The 19,017-nt window shown below is 43.7% G+C and overlaps 1 protein-coding gene across 1 annotated transcript in view; it reads left to right on the forward strand.

Annotated features, from left to right (window-relative positions):
* Window positions 1-18,313, forward strand: part of Plce1 (phospholipase C epsilon 1) — a 290,203-nt gene extending 271,890 nt beyond the window's left edge. Inside the window, 9 exon segments of the mRNA XM_028882911.2 lie at window positions 3,566-3,729; window positions 5,422-5,683; window positions 7,516-7,634; window positions 8,806-8,934; window positions 11,059-11,268; window positions 16,522-16,680; window positions 17,663-17,881; window positions 18,126-18,282; window positions 18,285-18,313. Coding sequence (XP_028738744.1) covers window positions 3,566-3,729; window positions 5,422-5,683; window positions 7,516-7,634; window positions 8,806-8,934; window positions 11,059-11,268; window positions 16,522-16,680; window positions 17,663-17,881; window positions 18,126-18,282; window positions 18,285-18,313 — 1,448 coding nt within the window.
* The last annotated feature ends 704 nt before the right edge of the window (window positions 18,314-19,017 follow it).

Here is a 19,017-nt window from a genome sequence, read left to right on the forward strand (position 1 = left end):
AGCTTGAACATATATGAGACCTCAAAGCCCGCCCCCACAGTGACACACTTCCTCCAACAAGGCCACGCCTACTCCAACAAGGCCACACCTCCCAATAGTGCCACTCCCTATGAGATTATGGGGATAATTACATTCAAACTACCACAAAAGTCTTATTCTGGCTTACAGTTTGAGAGGATACATTTAGTCATATCAGGGAAGGCATGGCGGGAGAATCGGAGGCCAACTAGTCACAGTGCATCTACAGTCAGTAAGTACAAAAGGGACAAGAAATGGAGCCAGGCTGTAAAACCTCAAGGCCCATCCCTATTGACCAACTTTTCTAGCAAAGCTCTACCTTCTAAAGGTTCCACAGCCTTCCCAAATGGTGGCCACTAGCTGAGGAGCCAGTGTTTAAACTTACGAGCCTCTGGAGGAACATTTCACATTCAAGTCATAACAAGACATCTTCCAGGTTCTTCTCTGTGACTTGAGAATCCAAACAGACAGATAGGCAATCAGTATCAGAATAACCATTTCTCAGTTGTTCAAAATAATTCCTAGTGAAGAAGCACTTGATTTTCCAAGACCCTTCCTGTGCCTGGCCAGCCTCCTTATATCACAGGGCTCATTTACTTTGTCATTTTGTCGATGTCAGGGGAGCTTGGTGCCTTCCTGGGGTGTCTATGAAACTAGGGCCCTCTATTCTCAAGCTTCCTGCCAGCCTGTCAACCCCAAGAAGGTCAGAAGTGATCAGCCAGTCCATGCTCAATAAGAGCAACCATTGAGCCTACGAACCTAAAGCTAGTGTGCACAGCTGTGGTTGCCATTGGCAACAGTCCATACTAGTTCTTTTCTCTGAAAAACTAGCCAGAATGAATCCTGCTCCATATACAGAACCCACAAGAACGTAAGCATTGCAACCCCAGTCAGAAGAAAAGCTTCTTTCTAAAAAGCATTTATTATGCTTTATTGGATTAGAGTTCCAGTTTTCATAGTGATTTTTCAAAATCCCTAATACAAGGGTAACTATTATGAGTGTGGTATCTGCCTACCACAGTGTTTCTAAGAATAAGAGACCATGCAGGCAGGGGTATGTCTGATTTACCCTCATATGCATCGATTCAGATGGGCCAAGCAGGATGTACTGGTTCATGTGATTTCTTTCATTTGGTTATCAACAGGGGTTTCCAAAGTGCAGATGACCGCTAGGCCTCCCCTTGGAGACAGGAAGAGGACTAGATTTGAGCCCCTCTTTATTTCAAACTGAGCAGCTTCACAGAAGTCTGTTCCACATCCTGGAGTACCAAATGGGATCTTAGCTAAGCAAAGGTGCTGCAGAGTTTTTCAAAGCTGAGAATGGTACACTTAGACCCAGACAGGCAGCACTCCGGGGCAGAAGCAGGCCAGTCTCTGGGAGTCTGAGGCCAGCATGGTCCCCACAGTGGGGCCCAGTCTTAAAAAAAAAAAAAAAAAATTAAAAAGCTGTTAGAGTCAGGCAGTGGTAGCACACACCTTTAATCCCAGCACTCGGGAGGAAGAGGCAGACGGATCTCTGTGAGTTCGAGGCCAGCCTGGGCTACAGAGTGAGATCCAGGACAGCCAAGACTGTTACACAGAGAAGAAACCTTGTCTTGGAAAATTAAAAAAAAAAAAAAAAAAAAAAAAGATAGGCACAGTGCTAAGGAGGTCTGACTCCAAATGAAGATAGCATCCTAAGTGTGAGTCACCATAACTGTTGTTAAGAATGCTAATTGATTATTCTTTATCTTCTTAAGACTAGAAGTGTTTGGACTTTTTTGTTTTGTTTGTTTGTTTGTTTTTTGGGTTTTGGGTTCCCCCGCCTTGGATTTTTTAAAATATGTGCAGTAAGAGACTGTTTTGACTGCAACCCATCATGCGGTCAGACAGGGATTTTTACATTGTGGTATCATATCAGTGCTCATAAAGTTGTGTCCGATTTTGGATTAGGGACACAAGATTAGGGATACTGTGTTTTCAAATTGGGGTAAATGTCCATTTCATATTTAAGCACCACCAAGTGGGTTCGTTTGCCTCACTCTCTCAGCCATCCTAGCTGTGCCTGGCTCATGGTCACAGAATGGCCAGGGAAGGGACCGCGCAGCCGGTTTAAGCCAGTCACATCAGCACAGGAAGGAACCTGACAAATGGGTGCTGTGCACTAATTCAACAGAGGAGACCAAGGCCCGAGGAGCTTGATGTGCCTAATACATCTTCTCCAGGAATTCCTGCACATACGCTTGGCCAACCTCAGATACGTGGAAAACTTTTATACACAAGATGCGAGAGCAGGGGCCAAGTCTTTGTTGTTTCAAGGCACTTAGTTCGCTTCCCCTTGATGTTGGTTCACGGAGCAAAGTTCACGCAGCACATGGAAGGAATCCACCAGAGGGGACATTTGTCAGGTGTGTCTCGTAAACCTTTTGCTCATTTGGGCAACGTTTATACAGACGGAGCCATCAGATGATCATGTGAGTGTGGAAGAGTCCAGAAACTGTGCGGTCATTCATCAAAAACTGTGCCAAATAAAATTTGGCGACGAAACACTCAAAGCCTTTGTGACGGTTCCGAAAGTTTATGATTGAGGAGGCTGTGGACATGATGTGAATCATATGTGATGGCTTTTTCATATTTAACTATAAAAAGAGGTAAAAAAAATTAATTATGGGCTGAAATTAAGATTTCAAGGAAATGCTGTTTTTCTTGTTGTTTTTCTTTCTTGTATCATTAAGATTTTATCTTACCTTTGAAATATCGAGAATTGGCCATAAAATGGTCTGCATGGTTTGGTATTTATGGATGAAAAAAAATGGAATGATTCTTTCCCAAAGTAATGATTTTGTTCCAAACTTCAGTGTAAAATAAGGTATTTACACAAGGTTTCTGATGGATGTGATGACATTTTCCTTGCAAAAGGAGTTTTTAAGGGACAAAACCTAGCTTGGAGTTGGAATGTGGGGCATTTCCATAGACTATAAGGGAAGTGTTTTTTTGGTGGTGGCGTTTATTATTGTTATTATTATTATTACCTCTGATACCTGCTGTACCTCTGTATCTTCGAGCCTCCTAACACAACCTGGCACATAGTTAGCATTCATCAGTCTATGGAGTATGTCTCAGGGTTTCTACTGCTAAAAAATACTATGACCAAAAGAGGCTAGGGGAGGAAAGGCCTTGTTTCAGTTTACAACTCTCAGGTCACGCTCCTTCACCTAGGGAAGTCAGCACAGGAACTCAAGGCAAGAGCTGAAGCAGAGGCAATAGAGGAACACTGCTTCCTGGCTTGCTTTCCAAGGCTTGCTCAGCCAGCTTTCTTGCAGCTCAGGACCACCTGCCTAGGAGTCGCATGACCCACAGTGGACTGGGCCCTCCCACATCAGACATAAGAAAGTGCCCTACAGATTTGCCTACAGGCTGATCTGATGGAGACATTTTCTCAGTTGAGGTTCCTCTTCCCAAATAACTCTAGCTTGTGTCAAGTTGGCAAAAACTAGCCAGCACATACATGGCTGATGGTCTCTGCTTCATGAAGTACTGTGTAATTTTGGCTTTCTTTGTTCTACAGATCTTCCTTTACATTTAAATGCTGCAATGTTTGAGGCAAATGGTGGCTGTGGTTATGTTTTGAAGCCCCCTGTCCTGTGGGATAAAAGCTGCCCCATGTATCAGAAGTTCTCTCCGCTGGAAAGGGACCTAGACAATATGGACCCTGCCATCTATTCTTTAACTGTGAGTATGCCCCTGTTGTTAGAGGGATGTAGCATTTAAGCCTCCAGGAATAAATACGAACTGGTCTGGAATTCAGGGCACTGCAAAGCTGTCGTGTTTCAGATCATGCTGGTCCCACAGTAATTTGTTTCTCAGAAAGCAGTGGCTGAGGTTAGGCATGCTGTCACAGAGTCTGTGTTTCTGAGCCGAGCAGGTGGAGTTATAAGATTTCTGCTTTATCTCACAAATGGTCATTTTTGTCTTCTGGGGTACACAGAATCATAACTGGGTGTCCCTGTAAACGTTGAGCTCTTTCCTAGATCAGATAGACTGGCATCGGTGTATACACACCCGGAGGGCATATTACCTGCATCTAGTCTAACCCTGGGCTCCTATTACTTAAATCATCACTGAGTTATTGGCAAAACTCTACAGATTGCTGCCTTCAAATAGAGAACTGCAGGTCATTAGTCACCTCTACTTCCTCATTAATTTGCTCCCTCTTAGCCAACAGAGGAAAAAAAATAAGGGCAGGAGAGGAGAGAGGGGGCAGGGGAGAGGAGAGGGGGGGGCAGGGGAGAGGGAGTGAGTGAGTGAGTGAATGAGTGAGTGAGGGAGGGAGGGAGGGAGGGAGGGAGGAGAGGGAGGGAGAGACTGGAGTCATTTCTTCTCTCCATCTTTAAATCTCATTTTTCTCTTTCCAAAGGAAGTGTCCTCATGACACTTCAAATCCCTGTGATAACTGTTCACATGTTCTCTCATCACCCAAATTGCGCCCTAAGCTGGGAGAACTGTTGTACCTTTTGTATTAGACCATTTTAGTAGCAGTAGGGTGTGGATTTATCTTTTTACAGAAGGCTACTGTAGGTGACAAGGAAAGCCAGGACAATGGCTCACTGAGGTGCCTATTAACGTCAAAGCGGACAGACACACGCTGTCTGCCAGCCCCTCTCAACAGCCTGTACCTGTCACAGAGATGTCCTGGCTAGCATACCCTGCCGCCTGTCCTAAACTCTCCAGCCCAGCCTCTCTGACTCCTGTCTAACCTAGCCATTTTGGCTACTTGGTCTTTTGACACTTTTTGCCTCTTGGCTGCCGCTCTGGGTTCCCATGCTCCTGGCCTCTTGGCTTCTGGCTTTCCCTCTCCCCTGCCCCTCTCCTCACATGGCCAGTTCAGTCTGAACCAGTCTCCAGGCCTCTGGCTATGCTCTAGCTCAAATCTACAATAAACCTCCCCCACCATACCTAGGAGCAGTATATCCCCATTTCATCTTCTTTTCATTCAGCTGTGAGTTAATTTCTGTTAACAATATCCCATGGCTTGCTCCGAATCTATTGAAGATTTTGTAGTTGTAAAATATATTCCTGCAGCATTTAAAATGGAAAATAAATGGCAAACTCCTGTTTACAGGAACATGATGTCTTCTTTTCTCTTGACATCTGTAAGACATGCTGTTTCATTTCAGTGCTTCTTTTTTTTTATCATATTTCAAATTTTGTCCATTGAGAGGTTCAGTCTAAGTGAATGTTATAAGCACAATAGGATTTTCAAGTGTTCTAGCCACGTGACTACCTGATTACAGTCACTTGTGTTTTATTAGTCATTCACCATATCCATTGCAGCATTCTCTGTGGACAGAAGCCGAGAGAACTGGTGGTTCCTTTGCTTCTCTTTCATCTTGTGTGACCTCGATCCTTCATCTTCCCCTTTAGATCATCTCTGGCCAGAATGTGTGCCCCAGTAACAGCACCGGAAGTCCATGCATTGAGGTTGACGTCTTGGGCATGCCCCTGGACAGCTGCCACTTCCGCACAAAGCCCATCCATCGAAACACTCTGAACCCAATGTGGAACGAACAGTTTCTCTTCCGGGTTCACTTTGAAGATCTTGTATTTCTTCGCTTTGCAGTCGTGGAAAACAACAGTTCGGCAATAACGGCTCAGAGAATCATTCCACTCAAAGCTTTAAAACGAGGTAGGATAAAATTTCCAAATAGCATCTGCAGTGCCGAGGGCATTTTAAAGCAGAGCCTGAAGTAAGGAAATAAAACCAAGAGGGGACCCGGGAGGTGGTAGCGCATGCCTTTAATCCCAGTGCTCAGAAGGCAGAGACAGGCAGATCTCTGTAGTTGGAGGCCAGCCTAGTCTACAGAGTGAGAGTTCCAGGACAGCCAGGGCTACACAGAGAAACCCTGTCTTGAAAAAAACCAAAAAAGACCAAAACAAAACAAAGCAAAACAAAACAAAAACAACAACAACAAACAAAACACCCAGCAACAATAAAGGGAGAGCTGGGGGCCATAGCAGCACACTGAGGCATAGCTGGGGTGAAGCCTAGCAGTACTGGAAGGGTAGGTGTTAGATTGTTAGATAAAAGGCGAAGGCCAGCACCATGGGATTGTGGGTTGGCTTTGGTGTGGTCCTCAGGAATGTTGGCTCTTTGTGTTGCCTCACAAATTCTGATGTGCATAAGATTCTCCTGGAGCTCTTGGTAATAAAATATAAACTCTGATGCAGTAGGGCTGGAGTGCAGTCTGAGATTCTGCCTTTGAAGTGCTTCAGGAAAGCTGACTGCTGGTCCATTCTGAGTATCAAGGTGCACCTATGTGTTCCCCAGAGCTATACTCAACCTAACATCCTCTGGGTTCCTCAAACAAGTTATACTTTCCCACTTTCTGATGTGTTGGTTTCCCAATTCTCTTTATTTGCTTATGCAAGCTAGTCTCCCTTGTGTCACTTTGTGAATGTTGTTTATTATCTGTAGAGTTATCACAGTGAGCAATTAATACTTATAAAACCAAATCTTATGTTATGATAATAGAAAATTCTTTAAACCTCTTTGTATCATGCAACAGTTATACAAATGTGTAGTATTAAACTTCATGACCTACTGTCACTCGATGCAGACCAGCAGTATGGCCAGCATAGGGAAAGCAAGGAGAGCACACAGCACACATGCTCCCGGGGTCATGCCCAGAATCACGCAGCAAACTGTCCACAGGTTCCTTGCCAAGTGGGTCAGAGTCTCCAGAGGTCTTGCCACCAAGGAAAGCTGTTCATTGCTATTTCTCAGGCATTATTCCCCAAAGAAATCACATGGCTCCTGCCAGGGACCTATAATTCAGGTCATTACAATTACTAGATAATTGTGAGAAAGGACAGAGAAACAAAAATTAGTTGTTTCAAGAGTATCTATCGTGCCATTTCCCAGTCTAGTCACTTTAGATAGGCAACTGTGGCAGGCTTTATTTCCCTGCCCATGTATATGGCAATGAGATACACGATTAAGAAATAGACTTCCTACTAATTCTAATGTTTTAAGACTTCCTGGCTTTCCATTTCTAATGTGTATAGTGAGCACCTTCCTATATTAATAATCATACAGCTACATTACCATTTTACTGGCTGCATACTGTTGCATTTTATATTTATATACAATCTCTTGCTATTAAAATATTTTATGATGTTTTTAATGATGAAAGGTCTTCTAAAATTATTGCCCTTTAGTAAAGCAGGGATAGTAGCTGCCTTGGTGTCAAAATCATCAGGATTCCCTTTTTCTTTGTTGTTTGAGTTTAATGATTACCCATTTGAGTCTAAGTTAGAAAGAGTACTGGACAAGTTAATTATTCATTGACAGTCCAGGAACATCCCTCAGGGGACAGCTCTTTTATGGTGAAAGATTTCTGCTGGCATATCTATTACTACCCACTGCCCATTTGGGGGATGTATTGACCTCCATGCAGATATCTGCAGAGCTCAGTTGTGCATGGTTAACAGGCTTTTCCCAATTCTGCATCATTCCAGGTTATCGACATCTGCAGCTGCGGAACCTCCACAATGAAATATTGGAAATCTCTAGCTTGTTCATAAACAGCAGAAGGATGGAGGACAATCCCTCTGGCAGTACCATGCCAGCCTCTTCGGTAACTTAGTCCTTATTTCGCCTAGCATATCTGCGGGACTGCTACACCGAAGGCGGACTCTCTTGTGGTACAACAGAGTGGCCAATGAGTTGTTAATTAGGTAGCTATGGAAGCGATAACAAAAATGGCTGACACTTGGTATGCACATATGCACTAACTCATCGGTTAAGACCCCACATCCAGCGATGTTTGAGAACCATCGGATTAGGGCTTACCCCTCTAAACTGAGGTGGTTTATTTAAACAAAGAAAACTGCTCCAATTTACTGGTTAATTCTATGATTCTTCCTCTATAAATTAAAAACTTATGTGACAGTGTGTCCGGTTCCCCTCTGTCTGTGTTCACAGGCTCAGGCACTCTCTTGGACCATCCTCATCTTATATAGTCCTGCTCTCTTCTCCGGCCTCTCTCTCCCTCACCTCTGCCCATTTCTTCTCTCCTTGTGCCCCTGCCCTTATTGTCTTGGTTCTCCTTCTTCCTTTCTCCTTTTTCTTGCATCACTCTACAAAAACCTTGGCTTCACATTTGTTTCATCCAAGGAGCTTTCAAAGGTGAAAACTAACATGCATGTCATATGATACCCATCCCGGCTCATGCTGAAAAGAAGCACTGTCATTTTAGTAAGTTAATCCTCTGGTGACTGAATTTCCTCGTGACAGTTGTGTACCTAGAGAGTTTTCTCTCCAGCTCCCGCCAAGCCCCGGCAGTCCGACAGCCCACTTATAAAATAAACACACAGATGCTTATATTATTGAAACTGTTTGGCCTAATATCTCAGGCTTCTTGCTAACTGTTCTTATATCTTAAATTAACCCATTTCTATTAATCTATACTTTGCCATGTGGCTTGTGGCTTGTTGCTTACTGGCATCTTCACATGCTGCTTGTCATGGCAGCGGCTGGCACGTCTCTCCGACTCAGCCTTCCACTTCCCCCAATTCTCTTCTCTTTGTCCCACCTATACTTCCTGCCTGGCTACTGGCCAATCAGTGTTTTATTTATTACCCAATCAGAGCAACACACGTAACATACAGAACATCCCACAGCACTGTTGAGGAGAGAGATGTGCCTCTGTCTCTTCTACCACGTCAGCCTGTGTCAGGTTACGAGTGGGTCCTAGAACTTCTGTGTTATCTAGAATGCACGAGAAACCATGTGATCTTCATTGACAGATGTTTAATACTGAAGAGAGGAAATGTTCTCAGACGCACAGAGTCACGGTGCATGGCGTCCCAGGACCAGAGCCCTTTGCTGTCTTTACTATAAGTGGAGGCACCAAGGCAAAGCAGCTTCTCCAACAGGCAAGTCCACTGAACCCATGGTTAAAGAAATCCGGTCTCCAAAATGTATGTGTGTGCAAATATGTATGCATATATATGTTCACATAAACCCATAAAAGTCCATGTTGATGATACATCTTTTATTTATTTATCTATAGTTTGTTTATCTTTACATATTGGGGCTTGAACCTACAGCCTTGTACATGCTAGGCAACTGTTCTACCACTGAGCTACCACCTTTTATTTTGATTTTGAGACAGGACTCCCCCAGCCTGACCTTAAATTTACAATCCTCCTGGCTTTATGTCTTTTGATGGTTTGAAATCCTAAGAATAGTGTAAGGTATTGTAATAGTGTAAGGGTTCTTGGTACCACTAGACAAGCCAGCTTAACCATAGAGAAGAATTTCTGTGATTCAGTGGCCTAACATTCCCCCACATGCTTTCATCCTTAACCCATTTTAGAACTACTTCTCTTCGAGGGTAGACCAGGGAGAGCACTGACTAAGAGGAGTACCCTGGGCCTTCCTCCAAAGTTAGTGCATATGATGAAATGTAGCAGGAACCATACGACAGAATTAGAAACTAATTGGGCAGTGATGCATAAGTATTATTATTATTATTAGCTGTCTCTATCATTTAAAGGCACATCACTGTGGATAGTGCAACATTTTGCCCAACATTTTATAACTGACTTAAGTAGCATTGTAGTAAACCACTTTAAGGTCCAAGTTTTATAGATAAAACAGAAGCCACTGCCAAGGGTTTGAAGTGGTTTTTTTTTTTCCTTGATTGCTTTTTAGTCAATTAGTCCATAAACATCAGTATCAAATCACTACTAAGATTCTGTAAAATCAAAACAACTTCCCATGGCCACTAATGAAAGCAGTACCATATTTTCACCCCATGCAAATAAACAAATGAGTCCTCAGTGCTGAGAAAAAGTGGTGTTGAGTTTCTTGAGGAGATGACAGTACCAAGGGAACCTCTGGAAACTTCCCATCCTGCTAATTCTTACAGTAGCAGATGTGTGTGCGGTCCAGATTGTTTACCTTGGCCCCATGGAACTACTAGCGTTCTGCTTTAGACCAAGGGCTCGGGTAGAGGGATCAGGTGTCAGAATTTTCTGCTTCTACCATCCTTAGCACCCTTATACTGTGCTTCCCCTCCAAGTGAGAAATACTAACTATGACCATTGCATCATTGGCAGAGACCTGGGGAGATGGGTGTTTGCTTAATCCAAGTCAGGTTCCCTCTCACTGGAAGGGAACAAAGAGGATTTTTTCACTATCACTGATGCTTCATCAGAAGTCTATCTGACAGGAGTGAGAAGAAAACATCAGTGAGACTCTAATGATGGCTAGTACTCATCAAGTGCTTGTAATGTCTTGCACGGTGCTTGATGCCTCCATCATAAACCAAAACTAATAGATTCTTACTGTGAGCATTCCCATTTTTTAGATGGGAAAACCAATTCTCTTTCCAAAACTCTGAAGACAGTAAATCTTTACACCCTCATGCATGCTAAGCTGAGCAAGTGCTCTACCACTGAGATATCCTCAACTCAAAACACATACGTCTTAAATAGAAATATGAGACCTAGGTCTAACTGACCCCAAAGCTCTGTCTTAACCCTCCATCTATGGTTCAGGCCAGGGCCAACAAAGAAACAACCCTTTGGGCACAGTGTCAGGAATCTCCTGAAAGAAGAATTCTCAGACGAGACCTTAGCCTTGTGAGCCTTGCATGACAGGATAGTTGTTTCCACTGTGAAAAACAGAGATGGTGTTTGCAAACTGCACAGGGTTCTTTGCATCAGCGTTTTGTTGCAAGATTTCAAAGAACCAAATTCATGGAGTAAGAAACCCTAAGATTTAATTCAATAGGATCTCTCATTCAAGCAGTGGGAAAAATAGTTATGCTGTCTGGGGATTATAAATAGTGTCTTTGCCCAGCATGAGCATAAACAATCCATTTTGGACATGTATGAATTATTACAGCTCTAGAAAGAATTACGCAACACTCCCAAGTAGGCCTCACTTATAAATTGCCCAGCAAACCCGCCAGAACACCATGAAAACAGACTAGTGTTCAGCTGTGCCACTCTTCACACATGTGCCTCATGCTGCCTTTGCCTTTTCTTTAGATTCTGGTGATGGACAAAGACACCAAACATACCGCCACAGACTATTTTCTGATGGAAGAGAAGTATTTTATATCTAAGGAAAAGAGCGAGTGCAAGAAACAACCATTCCAGAGAACTGTGGGTCCAGAAGAAGATATCGTGCAGATTTTAAACAGCTGGTTCCCAGAAGAAGGCTACGTAGGCAGGATTGTCTTAAAGCCCCAACAGGAAGTAAGTACAACCTGGACACAGCCTGCGTGGTGATTGCTCAGTGTGTCAGCAGCCATCTCAGCACTGACACCTTCCTCGAGTCCTGAATTCCTTGTCACTGAAACATGGTTCAGATGATTCTTCTCAAGTCAATATGGAGACATGGTTTTATTTTCCTGCACATATTCAGGTGGTTAACGAAAGCACTCAGTCTGAAAACAACATCCTTTGTGAAATGAAGGAAGCAGGAACTTAAAGGACTTTTGTGCGTGGCCCCTGCTGGGAGTCTAGTGCTGTATTTGTAAGTGTGACATCACTGCTGGAGGAAGGGTCGTCCTAAAGCAGCAGCCCTATGGAAATGGCCTAGGCTGCCCTTCCCTGTAGGTGCCCGAAATCTCAGATAGAACCAGTCACTGATATCCACATGTTAGGATACCACAGCATTTGATCTGATCCCCAAGGTAGAGAAGACTGATGGGCAGATAGTCTGATAGGGATGTGCTGGACAAAGGGTGACTCGTGACCACATCTATACCACTCCTAACCCCGAGGACAGAAAAAAAAAAAGCAAGAAATGTCACTATTCCCATACAATTTTAAACTTAGAAATTATTCATTTATGGCATTTTCTTTTTTTAACTTTCTCTTTTACTATATTTTTTTATTAAGAAATTCCCTATTCATTTTACATACCAACCACAGATCCCCCTCTCCTCCCTCCTCCCGCCCCACATCTTCCATTTACTATTTTCAAGTCATAGAAAGAAAGCAAAGCCTCAGATGAGGGGAGCTGCCACACTGCCTAGCACAGGAGCTCTCTTCTCGGTGTCTGATAGGGCTTTTGCCTAGCCGGGGACGTCCAGCACGTACAGTCTGTGCAAAGATTCCCAGATCTGAAAGTTGACAAACTCCGAGGCACACTGGGTCCTAAGTTTTCCAGGTGAGGGATAATCAACATCCAAAAGGTCCTGGGCTTATATGTTAGCTCATTATGTCTTTGAAAATATTCCACAGTTTCACCACAAACTAAAGATAATCTCTCAGACTTAGTCAGAATCAGTAAACATTTAAATATGTTGATGCCCCATGGTTGTCCTCATGGAAGGAAAGCAAGCAAGAACTTCCACATTGATTCCGAATCCATTGGCTCCTGTATGAGACTGTCTGTAAAGCAGTTTTCTTTGCAGAACAATCCAGCAGGTGCACAGTCCCTTACTATCCCCTTTTAAAATGGGACATAAAGCCTTTGGTTCATCACATACCATCAGGCCTCAGGACAAATCAAGTGATGAACGGTTGAGTCGATTCAACAATTTTATTAAACACTCATCATGCACTAGGCCCTGTTCCGGGCCCCCAGTCAAACCTCTTTAGTGTGTAACAGAGCTTTGGCTAGTCGGCTGTCCATCAGTAGCACATGCGCACTGGAAGGCGAGCTAGTTTTCCTCACCAGGCCTTCCATTTTCATTTTCTAGTTAGTTACCGTAAGCATGGCCGGCAAGCCAGACAGAACACTGCCTTCTCTCTGGGCCCAGAGCCACCGCCTTCCCCTCTCTAATCTTGCCTCTTCTGGTTTCTAGTCAGTGTGTCCTCTGACTGCATTCACATCACCTAACATCTGTAACTTGCTAACCTGACCTGTAAAATCTGGAAGCTACTGTATGTTATCCTCTCCAAATGATCACAAGACTCGTGTTGCATATGTGTGCAATATGTAGGAAAATGTTTAGTTAAAAAGTGTTTCATTGAGGCCACTGTTATTCTCTGTTTATTACCTATGGCAGAAAACACCTTTAAAAGTAAATAAACTCTTGCCGAGCATGATGGTGCATCTGTTTCATTCCAGCACTCAAGAGGCAGAGGCAGGGGAATCTCTGTAAGTTCGAGGCCAGCCTGGTCTACAAATTGAGTTCCAGGACAGCTGGGACTACACAGAGGGACACTATCTCAAAAAAAAAAAAAAAAAAAAAAAAAAAAAAGTAAATAAACACTAAGTAAGGTTCTAAGGTTCAAAACTGATACACTCGCTTCCATAATGGACTCCATTACTTTATGTACTAAGCCTAATAATTAATTCAAAAATAAAAGCGCTTGGTGTTCTGGTGCATATGTGTAATTCTGCCACTTGGGTAGTGGAAGCAGAAGGATAAAAGGGCCAGCCTCAGTCACATAGACAATTTGAGGTTAGCCTCATCTTTATGAAACACTGTCTTAAAAAGGAAATAGAGGGCTGGAGAGGAGGCTCGGCAGTGAAGGTGTGTGTGTCTGTAAGCCATTGTGGGGTGCAGTGGTGTGTGTGTCTGTAAGCCATTGTGGGGTGCAGTGGTGTGTGTGTCTGTAAGCCATTGTAGGGTGCAGTGGTGTGTCTGTAAGCCATTGTGGGGTGTAGTGGTGTGTCTGTAAGCCATTGTGGGGTGCAGTGGTGTGTCTGTACCCATGGTGGAGGAGTGGAGACAAGCAGATCTCGAGGGCTGTCTGAGCAGCCAGCTGTGCTGAAACCTCAGGCATCAGGTTCAGTGAGAGAGCCTGTCGCAAAAAAGAGTGTAGAGAGCGACAGAGGAAGATGCTTGTGGACATCTGGCTTCCATACATGGACACGCACGCGCGCGCGCGTACACACACACACACACACACACACACACACACAAAGACAAAGGAAAATTAATAACAACAATAAAAAAAAACAAGAATTAAAACAAAAAACAACAACAACAACATTTCACTACGTAGCCCAAGATAGATATGCAGACCAGGCTGGCCTTGACCTCATAGAGAGTCACCTGTCTCTGCCTCCATAGTGCTGGGGTTAAAGATGTGTGCACCACCACACCTATCAAAACATGCACTGTTGCTGATTTTATGAAGCAACTTAGAATTTTTCCTCTTTGTATGCGTGCGTGTATGTGTGTGTTCACATGTACAAGTGTATGTGTGTGCTGTGCATGTGGAGGCCAGAGAACCACCACAAGGACTCTTCAGGAACTATCTATCCCTCTTGTTTTCTTTGAGACAAGGTCTCACACTGGATTTGGATCTCCCCAAATTGGCTTTGTGGACAGCCTAGCCAACCCAGGCTCGGCCTGTCTCTGCCTCCTGGTGCTGGCATGATACGCATGTGACACCCCACCTGGCTTGTCCACATATGTCCTGGAGCCGGGAGTCTCCTGCTCTCCAGCAAGCACTTTACCGACTCTCTCCTCAGCCACACATCCTCTCTTCTTCCTTCTGGCTTCGGAGAATACTAGACCATAAGTTCTGTCATGTGAACTACCCCGACAGCACTTTTGGATTGTTTGAATATATAGCGATAAATGTAATGACACATTCCATGATGTAACAAGAACTGTAATTGGGGAGAAAAGCATGCTGTAGGATGGTGGGGAACAAACATGTTTTATGTAACAGAAGCAGACAATACCTGCACTCCTCCTCCTCCACTGTGAGATTGGGTACGGTTGGAAACCCAGGTCATGTAAGCTGCAGGGCTGTGATTTCAGGGCTGTTGAAAAGGCTGAGGCCGGTCCTTTCCAGTCTAGGTTACAGTTTGGCACCACCTGGTGGCAGTTTCCCATTCTGACCTAAGTATCGATGGGAACAATCCTGGGTGATGGGACCAGCAGAAACTTGCAGGCCAGTGACAGCAAATCTTGAATTCTTCTGGTTAATTAGCATCATTTCAGTACCCTGTCTATGGAGATCAGGTTAGAAGACTTCTGGGAAGAGAATTTTCTATGTGAAGTCTCGGGGTCGATAGGATCACCTATTACTTCCTTCGTCTCTCTTTTCCTGTGTCCACTCTCTTATAGACTGTAACTTTAAAACTACTGTCATTTGAAAATGGGGACAGCCAGGCAGTGGTGGTACCTGCCTTTAATCCCAGCACTTGGGAGGCAAAGGCTGGCAGATCTCTGAGTTGGAGGCCAGCCTGGTATACAGAGCGAGTTCCAGGACAGCCCAGCTACACAGACTTTGTCTCAAAAAACAACAACAAAAATAAGGGGCTGATAAGTGGACAGAAACTATGTAAAAAATTACAATCATATTCACACAATTTCAGAATTTTGTGTATTCACATACTTGGAAAATACACTTTATGTATCAATGGCAGATGCACACAAGGATACATCACCTAACAACTGAGATTTTGTTTACAGACTTCTTGGCTCATTTGTTCATGAGAATGAGGTGATATAAAAAGAACAGGAGAGAATAGAAAAGGGTTTATTATTTTCTTGACTGTCCAGAAAACATTTTTATGCATTCAGTGGTTTTGCCTACACATGTATCTGTGTACCAAATGCATGCCTAGTGCCCATGAGTGTCAGAAGGCAACATTGTATCTCTTGGAAATGGAGTTACAGATGGCTGTAAGCCACCATGTGGGTGCTGGGAATCAAACCCTGGTCTTCTGGAAGAGCAGCCAGTACTCTTTTCTGCAGAGCTATCTTTCCAGCCCATTTGAATTTTTTAATATAATAAAAATAGGGGCTGGAGAGATGGCTCAACAAATAAACACACTTATTGCTCTTGAAGAGGACTCGGGTTTGGTTTCCATTCACTCCCCACATAGTGGTTTAACCTGGAAGTCCAGTTCCACAGGATCTAACACCCTCTTCTGACTTCCAAAGGTCCCTGCACTCAGGTAGTACAATACATATCTGGAGGCATACACTCATACACATAAATTAATAAAGAAAGAAACCTTTTTTAAAGATGATGCATATAAGAGAGGGAAATTGGATTTCACTAAAATTTACCCAAATCCAATTAGTCTGATAATAATTCTCATATGATTGGGAATTCTATCAATATTCACTGAAGTGTGGTTTACCTGCAGCCACTGATTGGGCCTTTTCACTCTGGGCTTTGCTTATTCCACCTGGATGAGTATGCCATGCTTCCTATTTCATACGCCTAGTGTTTCTCTTTTGTAACTTTAAAATGAGGAGAGAGGGGGGGAGAGGGAGGGAGAGAGAGGGGAAAGGGGGAGGGGGAAAGAGAGAGAGAGAAGGGGAGGGAGAGAGGGAGTAAAAGGAGGAGGAGAGGTACAAGAGGTCATCAGGCTTGCACGTCAAGCACCTTTACCCTAAGCCATCTCTCCAGCTCCCATGTCTCATATTCCCTAAATGTTAATAGTGTTTGGGGAATGAAATTCTCTTCGATGCAGCTCAGATTTTTGCTAGAATTTTTGTCTTCTAAATCATCTTACCAATTACTCATTTATTGTTATTATTATTTATTATTATTATCATTATCATTATTATTTTAATGCAGACCGTAGAAGAGAAAAGCATTGTCCAAGATGACAAGGAGGTGATCTTGAGCTCGGAGGAGGAGAGCTTCTTTGTTCAAGTTCATGACGTCTCTCCAGAGCAACCCCGAACTGTCATCAAAGCCCCCCGGGTCAGCACTGCACAGGATGTCATTCAGCAGGTAAAAACCTCCTTGGGGGCCAGGTGCAGTTCAGAGATACTGCCTGCCTGGCAGGCACAGGGCTCTGGGCTTGATCCCAGCACCGCAAAGACTCTCGTCTTTCCTCACACCATGCCTCTTGCTGATACAAATGATCGGGACAAATCAGATGTGTGTGTGTATTGACAGCTCATTTATGAATGAATCAAGACATCTCTTAAGGATAGCAAACGGTTCTTCAGTCCACAACAGATACTTAGCTACCATCTACAATGAGTTTGGATCTCTGCTGATAATAGGTTTAGGAGGTGACCCTGCAGAAATTGCCCCAGCAACACCTGAGTAAATACTGAGTTACCATCTCTGAAAGATGCCACAGTACACAAGTTAGAGGCCAACTCTGACTGTTGGCCAAATCTTTTCCTCTAGATCGGGCTGCTTTTTTTTTTTTTTTTTTTTTTTTTAACATGACTTCAGAGAACTGTTCCTCATGGCCTCCTCAAGGTTTGCATTCATTGAACTCCTGCTTGAAAAGTGATATTGCACAGTACACAGCACAGACTCCTGATCACATGGCTGAGGGTTCAGTCCCCAGCTCTGTCCCTTACTCACTCAGAGATCTCCAGCAAGGTCTCAAAAGCTCACTCAGATCTGTGTCTAAGTTATACTGTGTGTTGGCAGACTTCTTTTTTGGGTGGGGGAGGGAGGACTCTGAGTAATTTATGTTGCATAAATCTTCCTCCTGTGTCTGACGTCACTAGCCCATTCCAGTTGCTCTGACACCACCGAGTAAGTCAGGCCATTTGGAAACTAAGTGAGGTAACCTGAGAAAGAGTGTTATAAGCCATAGCTACTCAAATGATAATGAGGCATTGGGTGACCAGATTTGGAAGATACTCTCCATCGCTAAAAGTCTGAGCCACTTTCCCACCTTAAACTTTCATTCAGGATGGATGCAAACACAGGAGATGCTTGATTCAGATGACCCTAACTTATCTTTCAGACCTTATGCAAAGCCAAATATTCCTACAGCATCCTGAACAACCCCAACCCAGGTGACTATGTGCTTCTGGAAGAGGTGATGAAAGATGCACCCAATAAGAAGTCTTCTACTCCAAAGTCCTCCCAGAGGATCCTTTTGGACCAAGAGTGTGTGTTTCAAGCCCAAAGCAAGTGGAAAGGTGCAGGGAAATTCATCCTTAAGCTAAAGGAGCAGGTTCAGGTAACATGAAAGTTACTTTGCTCTCTTTATAAAGCATTGATAGTCAATTGTATCATAATTAAATTTGGGAGCTGGTGAAATCTCTAGAAAGGTCCTAAGTTGAGCTGTTGGAAGGTAATTGTTTTTTCTCTGTTGGGAGAAAAGACAGAACATACTCCCTCTCTGAGTATGCCATGGGACTCAAGAGCCTGGGTTTACCTTTCCATCAAGGAAGATTCTTTTTTTTTTTTTTTTTTCTACATAGGCATCCCGAGAAGATAAAAGAAGGGGCATCTCCTTTGCAAGTGAACTCAAGAAACTCACCAAGTCCACTAAGCAGCCTCGAGGACTCACATCGCCTCCTCAGCTTGTAGCCTCAGAAAGTGTCCAAATTAAGGAGGAGAAACCTGTGGGTGCCTTGTCCCCAGTGACACAGTGGGCTACCAGCAGTGACTGAGGGCAGCATGTTTGACCCAGGTACATTAAGGTACTGTAGCAGTTTGAAACAAGACTCAACAGACAGGACTTTGTAACACAGGATGGAGCCTTGTGTCTTTTCAAGAAGCTTGTCCTCTGAAGACAGGTGGGAATGGAACCTCAATAGTACCCAGGCTCTGAATTATATGCAAGCTATTAAAATTTAGACTTCCTGGGCCAGAGAGGTGGCTCAGTGGTTAAAGGTGTTTGCTGCCAAGCCTGGTGACCTGAACTGTAGGACTCACATGGTGGAAGGAGAGAACTGACTCCCACAACTTGTCCTTTGACTTCCACACATAACGCCATGGCATGTACATGCCCTTGTGTTTATACGCACACAATTGTTCTCAGACTTCCTTATTTTGTAAATAACTAACCAGGGGCCTCAAGAAGGCAACCAACTTGTCCAAAGTGTCAGACAGACTTAAGTCATCACATATGGGACTGCCTTAATTATTAATAACACACATAACACTCTTCAAGAGCTCTATGGATCCTTCAGTGTTTGGGATTCCTAGTATTATAGTCTTGTTTCATTTAGACCCAGAAATCTCACCTCTTCCTGCCTCTAAAAATAGTAATAATATAATAAATTAAAGTGTGCCAGGTGTGGTGGCATCTGCCTATAATCTCAACATTTGGAAGGCTGAGGCGAGGATCACAAACTCAAGGTCAGCCTG

This window comes from Peromyscus leucopus, chromosome 1 (genome assembly GCF_004664715.2).
Source record: "Peromyscus leucopus breed LL Stock chromosome 1, UCI_PerLeu_2.1, whole genome shotgun sequence".
In the NCBI taxonomy this organism is placed as follows: domain Eukaryota; kingdom Metazoa; phylum Chordata; class Mammalia; order Rodentia; family Cricetidae; genus Peromyscus; species Peromyscus leucopus.